The sequence below is a fragment of the Mustelus asterias genome, chromosome 5 (assembly GCF_964213995.1).
Source record: "Mustelus asterias chromosome 5, sMusAst1.hap1.1, whole genome shotgun sequence".
NCBI lineage: Eukaryota > Metazoa > Chordata > Chondrichthyes > Carcharhiniformes > Triakidae > Mustelus > Mustelus asterias.
Window position 1 is genome coordinate 138,914,280 of NC_135805.1, and position 17,885 is coordinate 138,932,164.

General features: G+C 47.5%; 1 protein-coding gene across 3 annotated transcripts in view; it reads right to left on the bottom strand.

The window, feature by feature from the left end:
* heatr5b (HEAT repeat containing 5B) overlaps positions 1–17,885 on the bottom strand; it is a 94,551-nt gene that overhangs the window by 42,960 nt on the left and 33,706 nt on the right. For all 3 annotated transcript variants that reach the window (XM_078213381.1, XM_078213383.1, XM_078213382.1), the window contains 10 exons: positions 17,424–17,576; positions 15,990–16,089; positions 13,797–13,906; positions 12,521–12,684; positions 7,188–7,363; positions 5,965–6,070; positions 4,824–5,014; positions 3,016–3,175; positions 2,736–2,925; positions 825–994 (listed from right to left, as the gene is read on the bottom strand). In XM_078213381.1, coding sequence (XP_078069507.1) covers positions 825–994; positions 2,736–2,925; positions 3,016–3,175; positions 4,824–5,014; positions 5,965–6,070; positions 7,188–7,363; positions 12,521–12,684; positions 13,797–13,906; positions 15,990–16,089; positions 17,424–17,576 — 1,520 coding nt within the window. The remainder of the gene's footprint in view (positions 1–824; positions 995–2,735; positions 2,926–3,015; positions 3,176–4,823; positions 5,015–5,964; positions 6,071–7,187; positions 7,364–12,520; positions 12,685–13,796; positions 13,907–15,989; positions 16,090–17,423; positions 17,577–17,885) is intronic.

A 17,885-nucleotide genomic window follows, 5' to 3' on the forward strand; every position in this document is an offset into this window, starting at 1 on the left:
TGGGATTTCAGTTCACAAACAGGGCATATAAAGACACAAACTCAATTTACAAAATAATGGTTGGAATGCGAGTCTTTACAGGTAATCAAGTCAACACGGATGCCATCATCTCACGTGAGAACACCATCCACCAGGTACACGGTACATACTCTTGCAACTCGGCCAACGTTGTCTACCTGATACGCTGCAGGAAAGGATGTCCCGAGGCATGGTACATTGGGGAGACCATGCAGACGCTACAACAACGGATGAATGAACACCGCTCGACAATCACCAGGCAAGACTGTTCTCTTCCTGTTGGGGAGCACTTCAGCGGTCACGGGCTTTCGGCCTCTGATCTTTGGGTAAGCGTTCTCCAAGGCGGCCTTCACGACACACGACAGCGCAGAGTCACTGAGCAGAGACTGATAGCCAAGTTCTGTACATGAGGATGGCCTCAACTGGGATATTGGGTTCATATCACACTATCTGTAACCCCCACAGCTTGCCTGGGCTTGCAAAATCTCACTAACTGTCCTGTCTGGAGACAATACACATCTCTTTAACCTGTGCTTAACCCTCTCTCCACTCACATTGTCTGTACCTTTAAGACTTGATTACCTGTAAAGACTCGCATTCCAACCATTATTTTGTAAATTGAGTTTGTGTCTTTATATGCCCTGTTTGTGAACAGAACTCCCACTTACCTGACGAAGGAGCAGCGCTCCAAAAGCTACTGGCTTTTGCTACCAAATAAACCTGTTGGACTTTAACCTGGTGTTTTGAGACTTCTTACTGTGTTTTCCCCAGTCCAACGCCGGCATCTCCACATCAATTCCACTTACACAGAGGTTGGGCACCAGGCTGGACAGATTGACATGACGTGGCGCAAACATATGGAGCTGCTGCAGGCAGGATATCGCTGCTGCCTGGGCCAGGGAGTCAGAATGGTCTTGCATGATGGCACAGCCCACAAGGCATGAAGACCGTATTGTAGATGTGGACGCTCCATTACCTGGAAGGAATCAAAGTCAATTAATGGCACAAGCAGAAACCCCAACAGCAAATCATACACAATGGCAATTTCGACATTAGGCATCCACTTCCATTGATATTCCATTTTCATAAGCTGCTTCATTGTTCCAACAGGCTATTAATAAACAGGAATAATCCGTAAAGACTGGATTATTAAAGACAAAACAACTGCGGCTGTACATCCTTATCACAGCAGCAGGGTGGCACAGTGGTTAACACTACTGCCTCACAGCGCCAGGGACCCGGGTTTGATTCCCGGCTGGGGTCACTGTGTGTGCGGAGTTTGCACGTTCTCCCCGTGCGGGTTTCCTCCGGGTGCTCCGGTTCCCTCCCACAGTCCAAAGATGTGCGGGTTAGGTTGATTGGCCATGCTAAATTGCCACTTAGTGTCAGAGGATTAGCAGGCTAAATATGTGGGGCTGCGGGAATAGGACCTGGGTGGGATTGTGGTCAGTACAGACTCGATGGGCCAAATGGCCTCTTTCTTCGCTGTAGGGATTCTATGATCACATCCTCAGCACATTCCAGATTCTTTATTCCCAATGAAGTATTTTTAAATATGCAGTCACCACTGCAGTGCGGACTGCCAATACAAACATCCAGGTCCACAAGCAGTAAATGAGATAGATGCCCTGGCAATCTGCTCTGAGTAATGTCAATGAAGGGAGGAACATTTGGTCACCAAAACAGAAAATGTTGGAAAATCTCAGCAGGTCTGACAGCATCTATGGAGAGAGAATTGAGCCAATGTTGAGTCTGGATGGATGAAGGGTCATCCAAATTTGTTTCAGATTCCAGCATCTGCAGCAATTTGCTTTTGCCTTCAGTCAGTTCGGGGAATTCCCCTGCTCTATCCCATCCAATGTCGTGGGACCTTTTGCAACGACATGAAAATGTAGACAGGCCCTGGGTTTAACCACTTATCGAAAGGACAGCACCTCTGACAGGGCAGCACACCCTCAGTACAGCACAGGAGTCAGCCTAGAGCTTGTGTGCAGGTATCTGCAGTGGGGCTTGAACCCTAACCTTCTGACTCCAAGGAGCGGGATGCTAGCCACTAAGCTACGGCATAACGCATTTCCTCGTCAGTATAGTGGCTAGTATCCCCGCCTGTCACGTGGGAGATCAGGGTTCAATTCCCTGACGGGGAGCCGCAAAAATTCCGGACTGTGTCCGGAGAGGGAGTATTTGGACGGCACAATGGTTAGCACTGTTGCCTCAGAGCTCCAGGGACCCGCGTCCAATTCCAGCCTTGGGTCACTGTCTGTGTGCAGTTTGCACATTCTCCCCGTGCCTGCGTGGGTTTCCTCCGGGTGCTCCGGTTTCCTCCCACAGTCGAAAGATGTGCGGGTTAGATTGATTGGTCATGTTAAAGTAACCCTAGTGTCGGGGGGATTAGCAGGCTAAATGTGTAGGATTATGGGGTTAGGGCCTGGGTGGGACTGTGGTTGGTACAGGCTCGATGGGCTGAATGGCCTCCTTCTGCATTGTAGGGAGTCTATAAATGTTCTTGTAGCACTATTGAAAAAGTGAACAGCTACTACTTACTCAGTGAACATTTCTGTATAACTGGTGAACTCAGCGAAATATTGCACAACTGAACAACATTCCAAACATTCCATGCTCAAAGCAACCTTCGTTTAAAAGGTAGTTAAATGTAGCCATGGCCAGTAACAGACTCCCTGGCTGCTCACATCTCACTGCTTTCCCTGCCACGCTACCTTGCAGTTCTGGTCCGACGGTGGTGATTAGTGCACCCAAACAGCGGCCCAAACACTGATGTACTTCAGTGTGCGAAGGGGGAACAGTCAGCAGAAGGGTAAGGACGAGCGACAATGTGGGCTCCACATATCCACGGTACATGGGACCACTGGAATCCACAATCAGAGCCAGAGAGTGAAGAGCCCAAGTCTGAAAGATATAAACACGTCCAAACCTGTCACCACCACTTCACAATGTGAAACCAACAATACCAGGAGCTCAGACACGGAGTGGATTTACCTGTACTTCAGGAGAGGTACCGTCCTGTGCAAGTGCCAGAAGGATGCTGACGCTCGTCTTCAGATGTTGCCCGGAGCCTATTCCACCAACATATCGATGAAGGCAGCCGAGCGCAAGTGAATGTCCTGTCCGAGACACCACATCGCGAGCAGCTTTCAGTCTAACAAAACAAACATATCTAAGGAAATACACTTCGACAGACCCAATACCAAAACACAGCTAGTTCTTAAATGAATTTGATTATTGTCACATGTATCAGTATGCAGTGAGAAGTGTTGTTTCTTGCGTGCTATACAAAGCATACCATTCATAGAGAAGGAAAGAAGAGAGTGCAGAATGTAGTGTTACAGTCATAGCTAGGGTGTAGAGAAAGATCAACTTAGTGTGAGGTAGATCCATTCAAAAGTCTGACAGCAGCAGGGAAGAAGCTGTTCTTGAGTCGGTTGGTACATGACCTCAGACTTTTGTATCTTTTTCCTGATGGAAGGTGGTGGAAAAAAGTATGTCCGGGGTGCGTGAGGTCACAAAGCTATATTATTCAGAGCTGTCCAGCTACTGTTTAAGTTTAAATTATTAGTGTCACAAGTAAGCTTACATTCACATTGCAATGAAGTTATTGTGGAAAATCTCCTAGTCGCCACATACTGTGCCTGTTTGGGTACACTGAGGGAGAATTTAGCATGGCCAATGCACCTAACCAGCACATCTTTTGGACTGTGGGAGGAAACCGGAGCACCCGGAGGAAACCCACGCAAATATGAGGAGAACATGCAGACTCCGCACAGACAGCGACCCAAGCCGGGAATCAAACCCGGGTTCCTGGCGCTGTGAGGCAGCAATGCTAACCACTGTGAAGCCCCAACTATCCTCAGTAGGACTTTATTACTGATATGAAGAAAGTTCCTCTTCACTCAATGGGGATATTTAAATAGTGCGTGTCATTATTACACAGAAAGAAACAATGGTTAAAATGAACCTTGTTTCAAAGGAATGTTGGAACAGGAGGAGCACCGTAGGACATTTTACTACAAGGTCCGAAACAAACGCAAGTTGCTGGTCTGGGTGAAAATATTCATGTGTTTTTGTTCAATTTCAAACACCATTGGTGCTCTTGGGCAGTCTGTCAGCGTCTTACCATTTGATCTACCAAGTCTCAGGTCTTGGATGAAGCAGCTTTAAGTTCCGACTGAAGACTAGAATCTTTGTACCAAGATGTATTTGGAACAAAGTGGTGGAAGAAAGAGTGAGGACATGGGAGTATGAATTAGTAAAATAATGTTTCAACTTGTGGAGGATTCCCAAACTGGTGACATAAATATAAGACAGCCACCAATAAATCCAATCAGGAGAAACTCTACCCAGAGAGTGGCGAGAATGTGGAGCTCACTATCACAGGGAATAGTTCAGGCAAGTAACAAAGGGGCATTTAAAGGGAAGATAGATAGATAGAGAGGGAGAGAACGAAGGATATGTTGGTGGGAGTGATGGAGGAGTGGGAGGAGGTTCTTGGAGTATTAGCATTGACATTGACCAGTTGGGCTGAAGGGCCTACTTCGGGACTGTTAGTTCTGTATAATAAAACTTATCAGCCACGATTGAATGATAGAGCAGACCCGATGGGCCGAATGGCCTAATTCTGCTCCTATATCACATGGTCTAATGTAATGATATGCAAAACAGTGACAATGAGCAATGAAAAATAGAAGGGTCTTGCTGACAAGAACTTATCAGATTGGGTGGGAGACGAGTAAAAGGGACAAGGCACTCGGAATGCCTCTGACTGAAGCGTCACTGTAATTAAACCATACTTGTCAAAACTGTGCTGTGCCATCCTGGCTATGAAAGTGGCCTCTCCAACCACCTGGGCCATTCTCCCCAGAGCTTCTCCAGCAGCACACCGCAAAATTGGATTGGGGTTATCAAGAACACCCATGACTAGTGCCAGCGCTGACTTCCGCACCTCGTCAGGTCCCAGGGTACTTTTGTTCTCTGCTAGACCCTAAAAAGGAGAATGACATGTTCATCAAGATGTTTCACTTATTGGCTGAAATGTAGGAAGTGTACAGGGCAGGACAAGATTAATTCAGTACATCTGTTAGCTATCGCTATTGTAATACAAGTGGATTTTGCAACGCATAGAATATCCCACAAGAATAGTGTAGAAATATTCTTGTCATGCACACTCTGCTCTGAGCTCCGGATGTTAGGAATCAGTCAGGAGTCATCTATGGCTCCGTGAGTAGCACTCACACCTGACTGAGAAGGTTGTAGGTTTAAGTGCCACTTCAGAGACATGAGCACATGGCTTAGACTGACATTCCCTGGGGGGGGTTACCATTGACCAGATCCTGAACTGCGCTGGAAATTCTACAGATGGATGCAGCTCCAACACCACTCAGGAAGCTCGACACCATCCAGGACAAAAGCAGCCCGCTAAATTGACATCCCATCCACCACCTTAGACATCCAGTCCCTCCACGACTGATGCACAGTGGCAGCAGTACGTACCATTTACAAGATGCACTGCAGCAACTCACCAAGATTCCTTTGACATCACCTTCCTAACCCACAATCACTACCACCTAGAAGGACAAGGACAACAGATGCATAGGAACACCACCAGCTTCAAGTTCCCCTCCAAGCCGCTCACCATCCTGACTTGGATGGGCCAAATCCTGGAGCTCCCTCCTTAACAGCACTGTGATTGTGCCTACAGCACGTGGACTGCAGTGGATCAAGAGGGTGGTTTACCACTGCCATCTCATTGGCAACGAGCCATCAACGGCAACATCCAATGAATGAATGAATGAATGAAGCAAAAAAAGCTCCGAGTGCAGTACTGAGAGGGAGTGCTGCACTGTCAGAGGTACTGTCTTTTGGATGGGATGTTGGACTCGGGTCGTGTTTGCCACCTCAGAACTTGTTTGAAACTCAGTGAAAGGATCCTACCTTCAATGCACTGAGCACAGCAGTGAAGATGTTGATCTGTACAGCCTGCTGACGCACACCCTTTGCCTGCTTGATGCATTCAGCAAAATGGTCCAACATCTGGAGCCTGTGGACACACACCAACATGATATAACCTCACATCTCAAAGTTACAGATTAGATTCTTCAATATTTTTCCAATGCAAGGTGAATTTAAAAACAAGCAACAAATGAACAATGTTCCTAATGAAATAGGTTCTGTGGTAGTTTGATAACTCCAAAGGTGTCAGTGGCTAGCCGCGCCGCTCCCCCCCCCCCCCTCCGCCACAGCGGCGAGCCGCGCCGCTGCCCCCCACCCCACAGCAGCTAACCGTGCCGCCCCCCCTCCCCCCCACAGCGGCGAGCCGCGCCGCCCACCCCCCCCCCCTCCCCACCCCACAGCGGCTAGCCGCACCACTCCCCCCCCCCCCCCACCCACCCCCCCACAGCGGCTAGCCGCACCACTCCCCCCCCCCACCCACAGCGGCTAGCCGCGCCGCTACCCCCTCCCCACCCCACAGCGGCTAGCCGCACCACTCCCCCCTCCCACCCCCCCCTCCCCCCACAGCGGCTAGCCACGCTGCCGCGTCATACCCCCCCCCCCCCCCCACACAGCGGCTAGCCACGTTGCCCACCCCTCTGCGGTAGCCGCGTCGCCGCCCCCCCCCCCCCCCCAACTGTGGCTAGCGCCCCCCCCTCCCCCACTGCAGCAAGCGCCGCTCCCCCACAACACGGCTAGCGCCGCCACCCCTCCCCAAACTGCGGCTAGCGCCACCCACCCCCCCACTGCGGTTAGTGCCGCCGCCTCACAGAATGAAGAGTTTATTATTTATTTCTTAGTGTCACAAATAGACTGACATTAACACTGCAATGAAGTTACTGTGAAAATGGCCTAGTTGTCGCACTCCGGTGCCTGTTTGGATACATTGAGGAAGAATTTAGCATGGCCAATGCACCTAGCCAGCACATCTTTCGGACTGTGGGAGGAAACCGCAGCACCCGGAAGAAACCCATGCAGACACGGGGAGAATGTGCAGACTCGGCACAGACAGTGACCCGAGCCAGGAATCGAGCACGGGTTCCTGGTGCTGTGAGACAGCAGTGCTGGTTCGTCAAGCCTTCCTCAACATTATCCAAATCCTTCCCAACTTATTAAGTCCAAAAATATCTGCATCGATCAACAATAAATTGAAATAAAATGCTCACCGATGTTTGAAAGAGACGTGAGGAAACACCACGCCAAAGAGGGCAACCGAGGCATCGATGACTGAGACACCGAGCGGGAGAGGCCCAGGCACAGCCTCACCCACAGGGATACGCAGGTAAATTGAGGATGGGTCATGCTCCAAGGCTCCGCTTCCTGATGCACTGTTTGGCTGGAGCTGCAAAGCAATTGGAGGGAATCTCAATGAAGCAAACTCTGTTTTGACACCAATGCAAAACACCGGCAGTATGAGTTGGGTACACTTTGTTTCAGGATGGTTTCTATTGGTGCTAGGTTCGAACACTCAGTAAGACATTGAAACAGACTCAGGCTTCATTCCTTTATCTACTTTTCATGCTTCCCTTGACCGGGGAGTTTAGGATTAAGGTGGGGGAGGGGCACAGCCTCAGGGGAAAGGGTCAGCTATTAGCTTTGGACACTAAGGCTGAATTTACAATGACCAATCCGCCTAAGCCGCACGTCTTTTGACTGTGGGAGGAAACCGGAGCACCCGGAGGAAACCCACGCAGACACGGGGAAAACGTGCAGACTCTGCGCAGACAGTGACCTGAGCCGAGAATCGAACCCGGGTCCCTGGCGCAGTGAGGCAGCAGCGCTAACCACAGTGCTGCTCATATAGTTTTTTAATACCTCTCCATGACAAGAAAAGAAGTCAAACATTAGCATGTTGCACTTACAATATCAGGAAAGGTGGAAACCATAAAGAAACTAGATAAGTAACTTGGAGAAGTAAAACAATTTTTATGACTGCCTCGTAACGTTTTATCATTGTTTTATGTTTGAAATATCTGTAGTGTTTTCCAGTTCACATACTGATGATCAGCGTCATTCTATAATCCAGAACATTCTGAAATCCATTAATGACTTGGTCCCAAGCATGGTGGACTGGAGAGATTGTAATGTATTTTCCTTGTGGTGAGAAGGTGTGAGGGGAGCAGGTGGGTCCTGTTCCCAGCTATTTCACAAAGACATACGTTTAATAATAACCTCAGAACGTCCCAAAGTGCTTCACTGTCAATAAAGGACTTGAAGTATCGTTACTATTTTAATGCAGGATATATGGCAGCTGTACAGCAAAAGCCCACATGCTACAATACCAAGTGATCTTGCTTGAGGTACAACTATTGGCCAGGAAACTGGGGAGACCCACCATTGGCAGCTATTCCGTCCTCCCCGTGTCTGCGTGGGTTTTCTCCGGGTGCTCCGGTTTCCTCCCACAGTCCGAAAGACGTGCTAGTTAGGTGCATTGGCCATGCTAAATTCTCCCTCAGTGTACCCGAACAGGAGTGTGCCGACTAGGGGATTTTCACAGTAACTTCATTGCAGTGTTAACGTAAGCCCACTTGTGATGCTAATAAATAAACTTTAAATTTCATTTGCCAAGGCCCTAAGCTGTGGAATTTCCAGTTCCCTTCCTATCCATTTTCCTTAAGGAATTCCAGAAAACCTGCCTCATTGATCAAGTTTCTGATCATCTGCCCTAGTATCCCCTCATGTGGTTTTGTGTGAAATCGTGTTCCACAATACTTCTGTAAAATACCTTGGGACATTTTATGATGTTAAAGGCACTAAGGAAATACAAGTTGCTGTTGTTCTTCAAAATAGTTCTGTGGTAACTTTCAAGCTGAACGACACAACCTCCCAACACAGTTTAATCAGTTAAGTGCTGGGGTCTACCACCGTTTTTGAGAACAACTGATATCTTGTTTGATTTGTAGGAAATGCAAAAAAACAAGATCTGCTCAAGGGCCTTCTTTTCTTTACAGACTTCTGGCTGACTGGGGAAAAAAGTACTTTAAAATAAAGTTATTCCCACCTCCAAATGGATTGTAGGAGCCAAAAGAGATGAAAAAGATAACTGAAGTATCAACTTAAAACTGGAGTTATATTGCTGAGTTTAAAGTTTATTTATTATTGACACAAGTAGGCTTACATTAACACTACAATGAAGTTACTGTGAAAATCCCCTAGTCGCCACACTCCTGTTCGGGTACACTGAGGGAGAATTTAGCACGGCCAATCCATCTAACCAGTACGTCTTTCGGACTGTGGGAGGAAACCGGAGCACCCGGAGGAAACCCACACAGACAGGGGTAGAATATGCAGACTCCACACAGACAGTGACCCAAGCCGGGAAGCGAACCTGGGTTCGTGGCACTGTGCCATCCCTCCAGGTTCATAACCAAGGCCAACACTCCCAGTGCAGTGCTGAGGGAGTGTTGCATTGTCAGAGATGCTGTTGTTTGGACAGGACATTAAACTGAGGCCCTGTTTGCTCTCTCAGATGCTTGGGGGAAGAGGGAAATCAGAATGTTCTAGTGCCTTGCCTAACATTACCCCCATCAACAATGCGACCTAAAAGCAGGTGTATCATTCACCTTAATCGCTGTTTGAGAGGGCTCACACCCTGGGAGCCTGCTACCATGTTACCGATATAGCAGGAGCTGCTTTCAGACGTAAACCATCGAGGTAAAGCATGTTTGGACCTCTTGAGGCACATGGCAAGCTGCTAATAATATCCAGCTCTGTCACCGAATGATTTTGAAGGGATGGCAGATCGGGCAAAGATAAGAAAGTCTAAAGTTTAAAAACTACAGCATGAAAAGAGAATGGGAGAAAAGAGCAACAGGATTGAGTGGAGTTAGTGCTTCTTTTGATTAAAGTTGGGAAACACATCTGCAAATCCCTCCCAATAATTCAAGAGTAAAGTCACAGTAATTAAGGTCTTATTAGGACATCAGCAATTTAATTACTATAAGATTGGGATTATTTTGGTGTCACAAGGATTTCTGAGTTTCCATTTGTGATGAGTGTGAAAATGATACATACAATATATATATTATATATGTCCTTTATTATAAATGTCCTTTAGGGAAGGAAATCTGCCTTCCTTACCTGGTCTGGCCTACATGTGACTCCAGAGCCACAGCAATGTGGTTGACTCTCAACTGCCCTCAGGCAAATAGGGTTAGGCAATAAATGCTGGCCAGCCAGCCACGCCCATGTCCCACAAATGAATTTAAAAATATACATAGTGAGTTTTTCTGTGTTTCACGAGAATGTTTAAAATTCAGCTTTGTGTTACAGGTAATCAGTATCTTTGGAAGGAATACAGTTCAGATGCTGGGAGAGCAGGATAATTACTCATTTCAACCTTGCAAGTGGTTATGTTAACTGGAGTTAATGAACTTTTGTTCACTTAAGTTCCCCTGGGATTTTAGATTGGGGTGATTGACAGGGTCATGTGATGATGTGGTTTATGTGCAGTCCTGGATCTGTAGCAGAGAATGGAAGAGTTTTTGCAGAAAGGACTTGGAGTTTGGCTGGTCTGGTTGAAGTTAGGAGAATTTAGCAGGCTTCTGAAAGCTCTACTTCTTTCTGAAAGCTCCAAGGCTGTCTCACACATTATAGCAAGTATATTTGTGATTGCTAACTGTATGCAAAGCGACCTTTATCTCTATAAGAATAAGACCATAAGACATAGGAGCAGAATTAAGCCACTCGACCCATTGAGTCTGCTCTGCCATTCAACCATGGCTGATTTATTTCTCATCCCCATTCTCCTATCTTTTCCCCATAACCCCTGATCCCCTTATTAATCAAGAACCTATCTGTGTCTTAAAGACACTCAATGACCTGGCCTCCACAGCCTTCTACTGCAAAGAGTTCCACAAATTCACCCCTCTTTGGCTGAAGAAATTCCTCCTCATCTCTGTTTTAAAGGATCGTCCATTTAGTCTGAGGTTGTGCCCTTGTGTCGCTAATTTGGAACTGAATCAGTGGTAAGTTAGAAGTCGAAGTTGCTTCCTTTCACCTTTTAAGTATTGTTCAATCGTTAATGGTGAAGCTGCTCCCTTTGTTGAACTTGTATTTAAACTGTGTTATGAATAAAGCTGGTTTTGATAAAAGATTTGACAGCGGATTCCTGGAAGGAAGTATCCTTTCCTCACATTCATAGCAAAATGGAAAAATTGTTGGGATCCAATCTGGCGCCCTCATGTAATTTGAGGTCCTGGACCCTAGCGCGACCCAACCAGGAAGCTGTGACCTTCTGGAATGTACAAGCAAAATACTGCAGTTGCTGCAATCTGAAACAAAAACACAAAATGCTGGAAACTCTCAGCAGGTCTGACAGCATCTGTGGGGAGAGAATAGATCCAACGTTTCAAGTCTAGATGAACCTTCCTCAGAGCTCTGAGGAAGGGTCATCTAGACTCAAAACATTGGCTCTATTCTCTCCCCACAGATGCTGTCAGATCTGCTAAGATTTTTCAGCATTTTCTCTCTTCTGGAGAGTGTTGGAGGTCACTACACACAACCCGCAGCACTCCAGCTTTTCCTGTCATTAACCAGGAAACAGAGCCATGGAAAATGTACTCTGCCATGCATGAGGGCTGACGGCTGGAACCGAAAGCATTGTAATCCCTTCCCCCTTTTTGGTTTACCCCTGTTCCTTCAGCAGCAGATCCCTGACTGAAAGGTCTCTCTTGAACCGGCCAAAGCAGCGGTAGGAAATTGTCACAATCCAGTTTTAACTTTCTTTCCGTGGGAAAGTACTTGGCTTTCCCAAAATGGCTGCATTGAATACTTGCCAACGAGCGAATGCGGAATTCAAACCTATATTTATCCCTCACTCAACATCACTAAAACTGGTCATCTTGCTTCTGTCACATTGCTGTCTGTGGGATCTCGTTATATGTTAAGTTTAAAAGTTTATTTATTATTGTCACAAGTAGGCTTACATTAACACTGCAATGAAGTTACTGCGAAAATCCCCTAGTCGGCTCATTCCGGTGCCTGTTCGGGTACACTGAGGGAGAATTTAGCATGGCCAATGCACCTAACCAGCACGTCTTTCAGACTGTGGGAGGAAACCGGAGCACCCGGAGGAAACCCATGCAGACGCGGGGAGAACATGCAAACTCTGCACAGACAGTGACCCAAGCCAGGAATCGAACCCCGGCCCCTGGCGCTGAGAGGCAGCAGTGCTAACCACTGCGCCATGTGTGGTATTTGGTTACCACAATCTATATTACAAAAGTCACTACACTTGGCAAATGTATTTCATTGGTTGTAAGGTGCTTTGGGATATCTTAAGGTCTTTCTAAAGTTCTTTCTTTATATATTTAACTATTCTTGAGGTTAACTGTGAAGCAGTGTGTTCTCTCCAACAAATATATGCCTGCAATCTTTGCCATTAATTAAACCAAATGCCCTCCTAGCAAAGTGTGAACATTTGCGAACTTAACTGGTTCAGTCAATAAAGGAAAATACGAAACAGGTTATTTGGAACAGAGGCCCTTGTGCTACTCACTTGATCCTCGATTGATTTATGGTCTGTTTCTTGGAGCCAGGAACCGAGGAGAACACTGTCATCGTAGTGGCAGAGCGACCGCAATAGGGAAGTAGTTGTATTAGCAGAATTGTCAGTCAATGTAAATTCAGCAACCAGCTCTCGAAGCAGAGCGTTGAAGCTTCCTGTTAGGAAAGAATCATAATTGAGCGGGAACAATTATCTGGGACCTCTCAATATTTTCACAAGATAGTGATGGAAATATTGATACATTATTGAATTTGGACATGTAGTCAAAATAACAGGCAAATTCTACAATGGTCTTCTTTTATGTAACCTTTTCACAGTCATTATTTGCTCTATTGCAGCACATGGCAGGTCAGAGTCTGCCAATTCACCAGTAACGTTCGAACAAAATTCAATATTTAAAGACATTCAAAGACAAAGGGGTGGTACAGTGGCACTGCTGCCTCTCAGCGCCAGGGGCCTGGATTTGATTCCCGGCTTGGGTCACTGTCTGTGCGGAGTCTGCACGTTCTCCCCGTGTCTGCATGGGTTTCCTCCGGGTGCTCCGGTTTCCTACCACATGCTGGTTAGGGTGCATTGGCCATACTAAATTCTCCCTCACTGTACCCGAACAGGCGCCGGAGTGTGGCGACTGGGGAATTTTCACAGTAACTTCATTGCAGTGTTAATGTAAGCCTACTTGTGACTAGTAAACTTTACTTCAAACATAAGCTGCAATCTTTGCCATTAGTCAATACAATAAGGAATTTGGAAGAAACGTCTTTACCCAGAGAGTGGCGAGAACAGCACATGAAGCGATCAAGGCAGAGAGTATATCATAGAGTCCCTTCAGTGCAGAAGGAGGCCGTTCAGCCTATCGAGTCTGCAGCGACAACAATCCCACCCAGGTCCTATCCCTGTAACCCCACGTAATCCCCCTGACACCCAGGCCAGTTACCCTGCTATTCCCCCTAACCTACTCATCTTGGGACACTAAGGGGCAATTTAGCATGGCCAATCCACCTAATCCGCACATCTTTGTACATATGTATTACGGGGAACTTAGATAAACACACAAGGGAGAAAGGATAAAGGTTATGTTGGTGAGGTAAGGTGGAGAGGGATAGGAGGAAGATTGTATGGGGCACAAATGCCAGCAGGCTATGTTGTGCAGAATGGACTGTTTCTGTAGGCACCATGCAAACAATTTCCTTTACTCTTATCAATGGCAACTTCAATTAAAAAAAAATTACAATAACATTCAAAAGGGAAGGGATTGCACTTTATTTACCTTCATAGGTTTTTGGAGGCAGAAGAGCCAGAATGTCATAGAGACGCAAACGCACCATTGCTGCACTTGCCTTCAGCTGAGCTCCATAGGCCTTTATGACTGACGGGATGCTGGTAAATAAATGACCGGTGGTTACAAGGAGGGTTTCCTTCGAGTGCTGTTTCATTTTTAGTAATTCTTTGGGTTTTTAAAAGGAGGTGCAGACCTTTTCCACATGTTGATCTTTGAGTATATCTAGTGCTGCGTCATGCACAACAATAGTGCGGAAAACAAAGGTGATCTTCTGTAAACACGGGTCGGATCTGTCCATTTGAGCTCCAGACAATGTGATAAGGACAGCGCCTTTGACCCTTGTGACTCCTGTCATAAATTCCATGCTCTTACCAGCGGACCTATCTCGCAGTGTCTCAGGTGGACAGAGTTTCACAGACCCTGTGGGTGGGCTTGCATGCGGGCATGACCATGACATTCTCAACGTGGGCTTCCTGCCACCTTCACAATTAGTGGCCACTTAAGAGCCACCTCCCACCCTGACCTTAATTCTGACGCTGGATGGGGTTGGGGGGGGGAGGAAACAGAATGGGCACAATGGGGGAAGACTGGCAGATTGCTCTGCTCATGACATGGGCAGCACCGGACCCCTCTTGAGATTTCGTGCCCATCATCCTCCAGGATCTGGGCCCCCTGGGTGACCCCTCCAACGCACTTGCCCTCATTCTGATGGATTTCTGCTTCCCACAAGAGCCTGGAGGTCTGTGTCCTGGGCTCTGGTGCTTTGACTCAGGAGGCTGCTTGTAGTCCCATTAATGGCCACCATTCCTGACGTTGCGGTTGGCCAGTCAGGCTAAGCAGCAGCTCTCAGAGGTAGGTCTCCTGCCTGAATGAGGGTTGGAAGTCTCACCTCCAACCAGTTAACATTCCTCAGAGTTGCAAATGGCTGTGGTGCAGCAGAGTGCCAGTTGCCTGCCAACTTCCCCTGTGGTACAGTGGATGACCCTGCTATCGGAAAAATTCTTCCCATTGTCCAGTTTAACGCTAAATTTCCGACCTCGCATTCGATCCATCAGAAAGTCTGACAACTTTCATCTCCGAGATAACATTCCCACTACTACCCCCACACCCGCCCACCCAAATACCACCAGTCTGACACCTCAGCATCTACTCACCTCTCCTTGCACCAAAACTCTTTCCCGACCGGGACCCCCATTCTCCAATACTCCCCCGACCGGGACCCCCATTCTCTAATACTCTCCTGACCGGGACCCCCATTCTCCAATACTCTCCTGACCGGGACCCCCATTCTCCAATACTCCCCCGACCGGGACCCCCATTCTCCAATACTCTCCTGACCGGGACCCCATTCTCTAATACTCTCCCGACCGGGACCCCATTCTCCAATACTCTCCTGACCGGGACCCCCATTCTCTAATACTCCCCCGACCGGGACCCCCATTCTCTAATACTCTCCTGACCGGGACCCCCATTCTCCAATACTCTCCCAACCTGGACCCCCATTCTCCAATACTCTCCCGACCGGGACCCCATTCTCCAATACTCTCCTGACCGGGACCCCCATTCTCTAATACTCTCCCGACCGGGACCCCATTCTCCAATACTCTCCTGACCGGGACCCCCATTCTCTAATACTCCCCCGATCGGGACCCCCATTCTCTAATACTCTCCTGACCGGGACCCCCATTCTCCAATACTCTCCCAACCTGGACCCCCATTCTCCAATACTCTCCTGACCGGGACCCCCATTCTCTAATACTCTCCCGACCGGGACCCCCATTCTCCAATACTCTCCCGACAGAGACCCCCATTCTCCAATACTCTCCTGACCGGGACCCCCATTCTCTAATACTCCCCCAACCAGACCCCCACTCTCTAATACACTCCTGACCGGGACCCCCATTCTCCAATACTCTCCCGACCGGACCCCCATTCTCCAATACTCTCCAGACCCAGAGCCCCATTCTCCAATATGCTTCTGACCGGGTCCTCAATCTATCTATGCTCTCCTGCTGGCTCTTCCACTCATTAGTTTAATTACGCAAAGCACATTCAGAAGTTTTCTTCATCAAGTATATTGCAAAAATGTTAGTTGTAGTTCGGTTTATGTGTCTCTGTCCCATTAAGTACTAGAATCAATCTCAGGTGTAGGGCAGACATGTCGGGCTGGGCGATACTCACTGAGACAGCATCAGCATGGCACATTCAATGGGGGTCATTAGTCTACGAATCACATCTTCGGTGAGAAGTTCAGGACAGTGAGCCACAAAACTCCTCATAGCTGTAGAGAAAGAGTAAGAGACCATTTAAAAAAAAAATACTGGTTTTCTTGAATGATGTTCCTCACAGTATCCTCCCAATTTCTACTCGAGGTGCTAAAAGCTAGTGCAGTGGGGCTGCACAGTGACACAGTGGTCAGTGCTGCTGCCTCACAGCACCAGGGATCCGGGTTCGATTCCCGACTTGGGTCACTGCCTGTGTGGAGTTTGCATGTTCTCCCCGTGTCTGCATGGGTTTCCTCCGGTTGCTCCGGTTTCCTCCTACATTCTGAAAGATCTGCTGGTTCGGTACATTGACCCAAACAGGCACCAAAATGTGGCGACTAGGGGAATTTCACAGTAACTTCATTGCAGTGTTAACGTAAACCTTACTTGTGACACTAATACATAAACTTTAAAAACGTAGTGTTGGCATCCCTCAGGAACTGTGTCCAAGTGGTCATTCCTCAGATGGATAGCAATCAGGAATGGGGCTCCAACCAATGGAGAGTAGCTGTAGCACCCACACTACAGTCAGCTAACAATACAATCTAAAAGCCAAGTTCAATACCAAGTTTTCAGGCCTTTTCCTTTGTTGATTTTTTTCTACAGAGTAATGGTGACAATATGAACATGTAGAGCAGTTGAAGCCAAAATCACTAATGCGTTTAAGGGGAGGTTTACTGCAGACATGACAGAAAACGGAACTAAGGACAAGGATGACAAAAGGTATTTAAAATGGGAAGTGGCTTATGTGGCTTCGAAACCACCTGACCAAAAAGCCTGCTATTCAAAGTATGTGGTAGGTTCAAACCCACTGGAGGAGCTGGATATATGAGCAACGTCGGCACCCTAATGCTGACATGGGAATCAGCAGGGATGTTTAATCATTCCACAACCAATGCCATTAAAATATGTATTACCTGGCCCTTCATCAGATTGCTATTCACGGGGTCTTGCTATGTATAACTTAGCAGTGACTACACTTCAGAGCAAGCATGTTATGATTACCTGAGGTATGTGAAAGGTGCTACGCAAATGTAGATTTGGTTTTTGTCGGGAGACCCGCCACACAAGAAATTTCGGGCAGATTGTGAAATTCCTCCTGTCCATAACTCAGATGTGGAGATGCCGGTGTTGGACTGGGGTAAACACAGTAAGAAGTCGAACAACACCAGGTTAAAGTCCAAAAAGCTTTTGCTACCAAATAAACCTGTTGGACTTTAACCTGGTGTTGTTAGACTTCTTACCATAACTCAGATGGACAGGAAAACTGGGAAATTGCTCAACTCTTTTCAATGAAATGATCCTTTTCTGTAGAAGGATGTTAGTAGCTACTCATTCCATTGGTCCTTACCGCACAATGCACCAGCTCGGCCCTCCAGAGTCACTTGCCACGTAAAGGAGTCCCCTCGAGCCTTCTCCGCCTCCAGCTCTTTGAGGGAACGTGGAAAGACATTGCGCCACAGCAGCAGCATCTTGGGGAGATGATAGCGAACAACAGAAGGTCCTGGGGAGAGAAGGTTCACATTTTCACCTTAGTTGGCCATTCAGTCCATCACCAATACAAGTTTACATCCTGCCCAATAATGGACTTTAAACATTCAGGCTCCTACAGGAGGTGACCAACAACCCTCCTGGCTCCTACCAAATACCCAGCAGAGTCAAATTTCACCCCCCCCGGCATTCCCCTTCCTCCCTCTCCCCACACCCCATTATCCAATTCCTGGAGACTAATCTGATCTGTGGCAGACACAGCCACAAGGCTGTGTTCTCAGCCCCTTACTATACTCCTTATACACCTATGACTGTGTGGCCA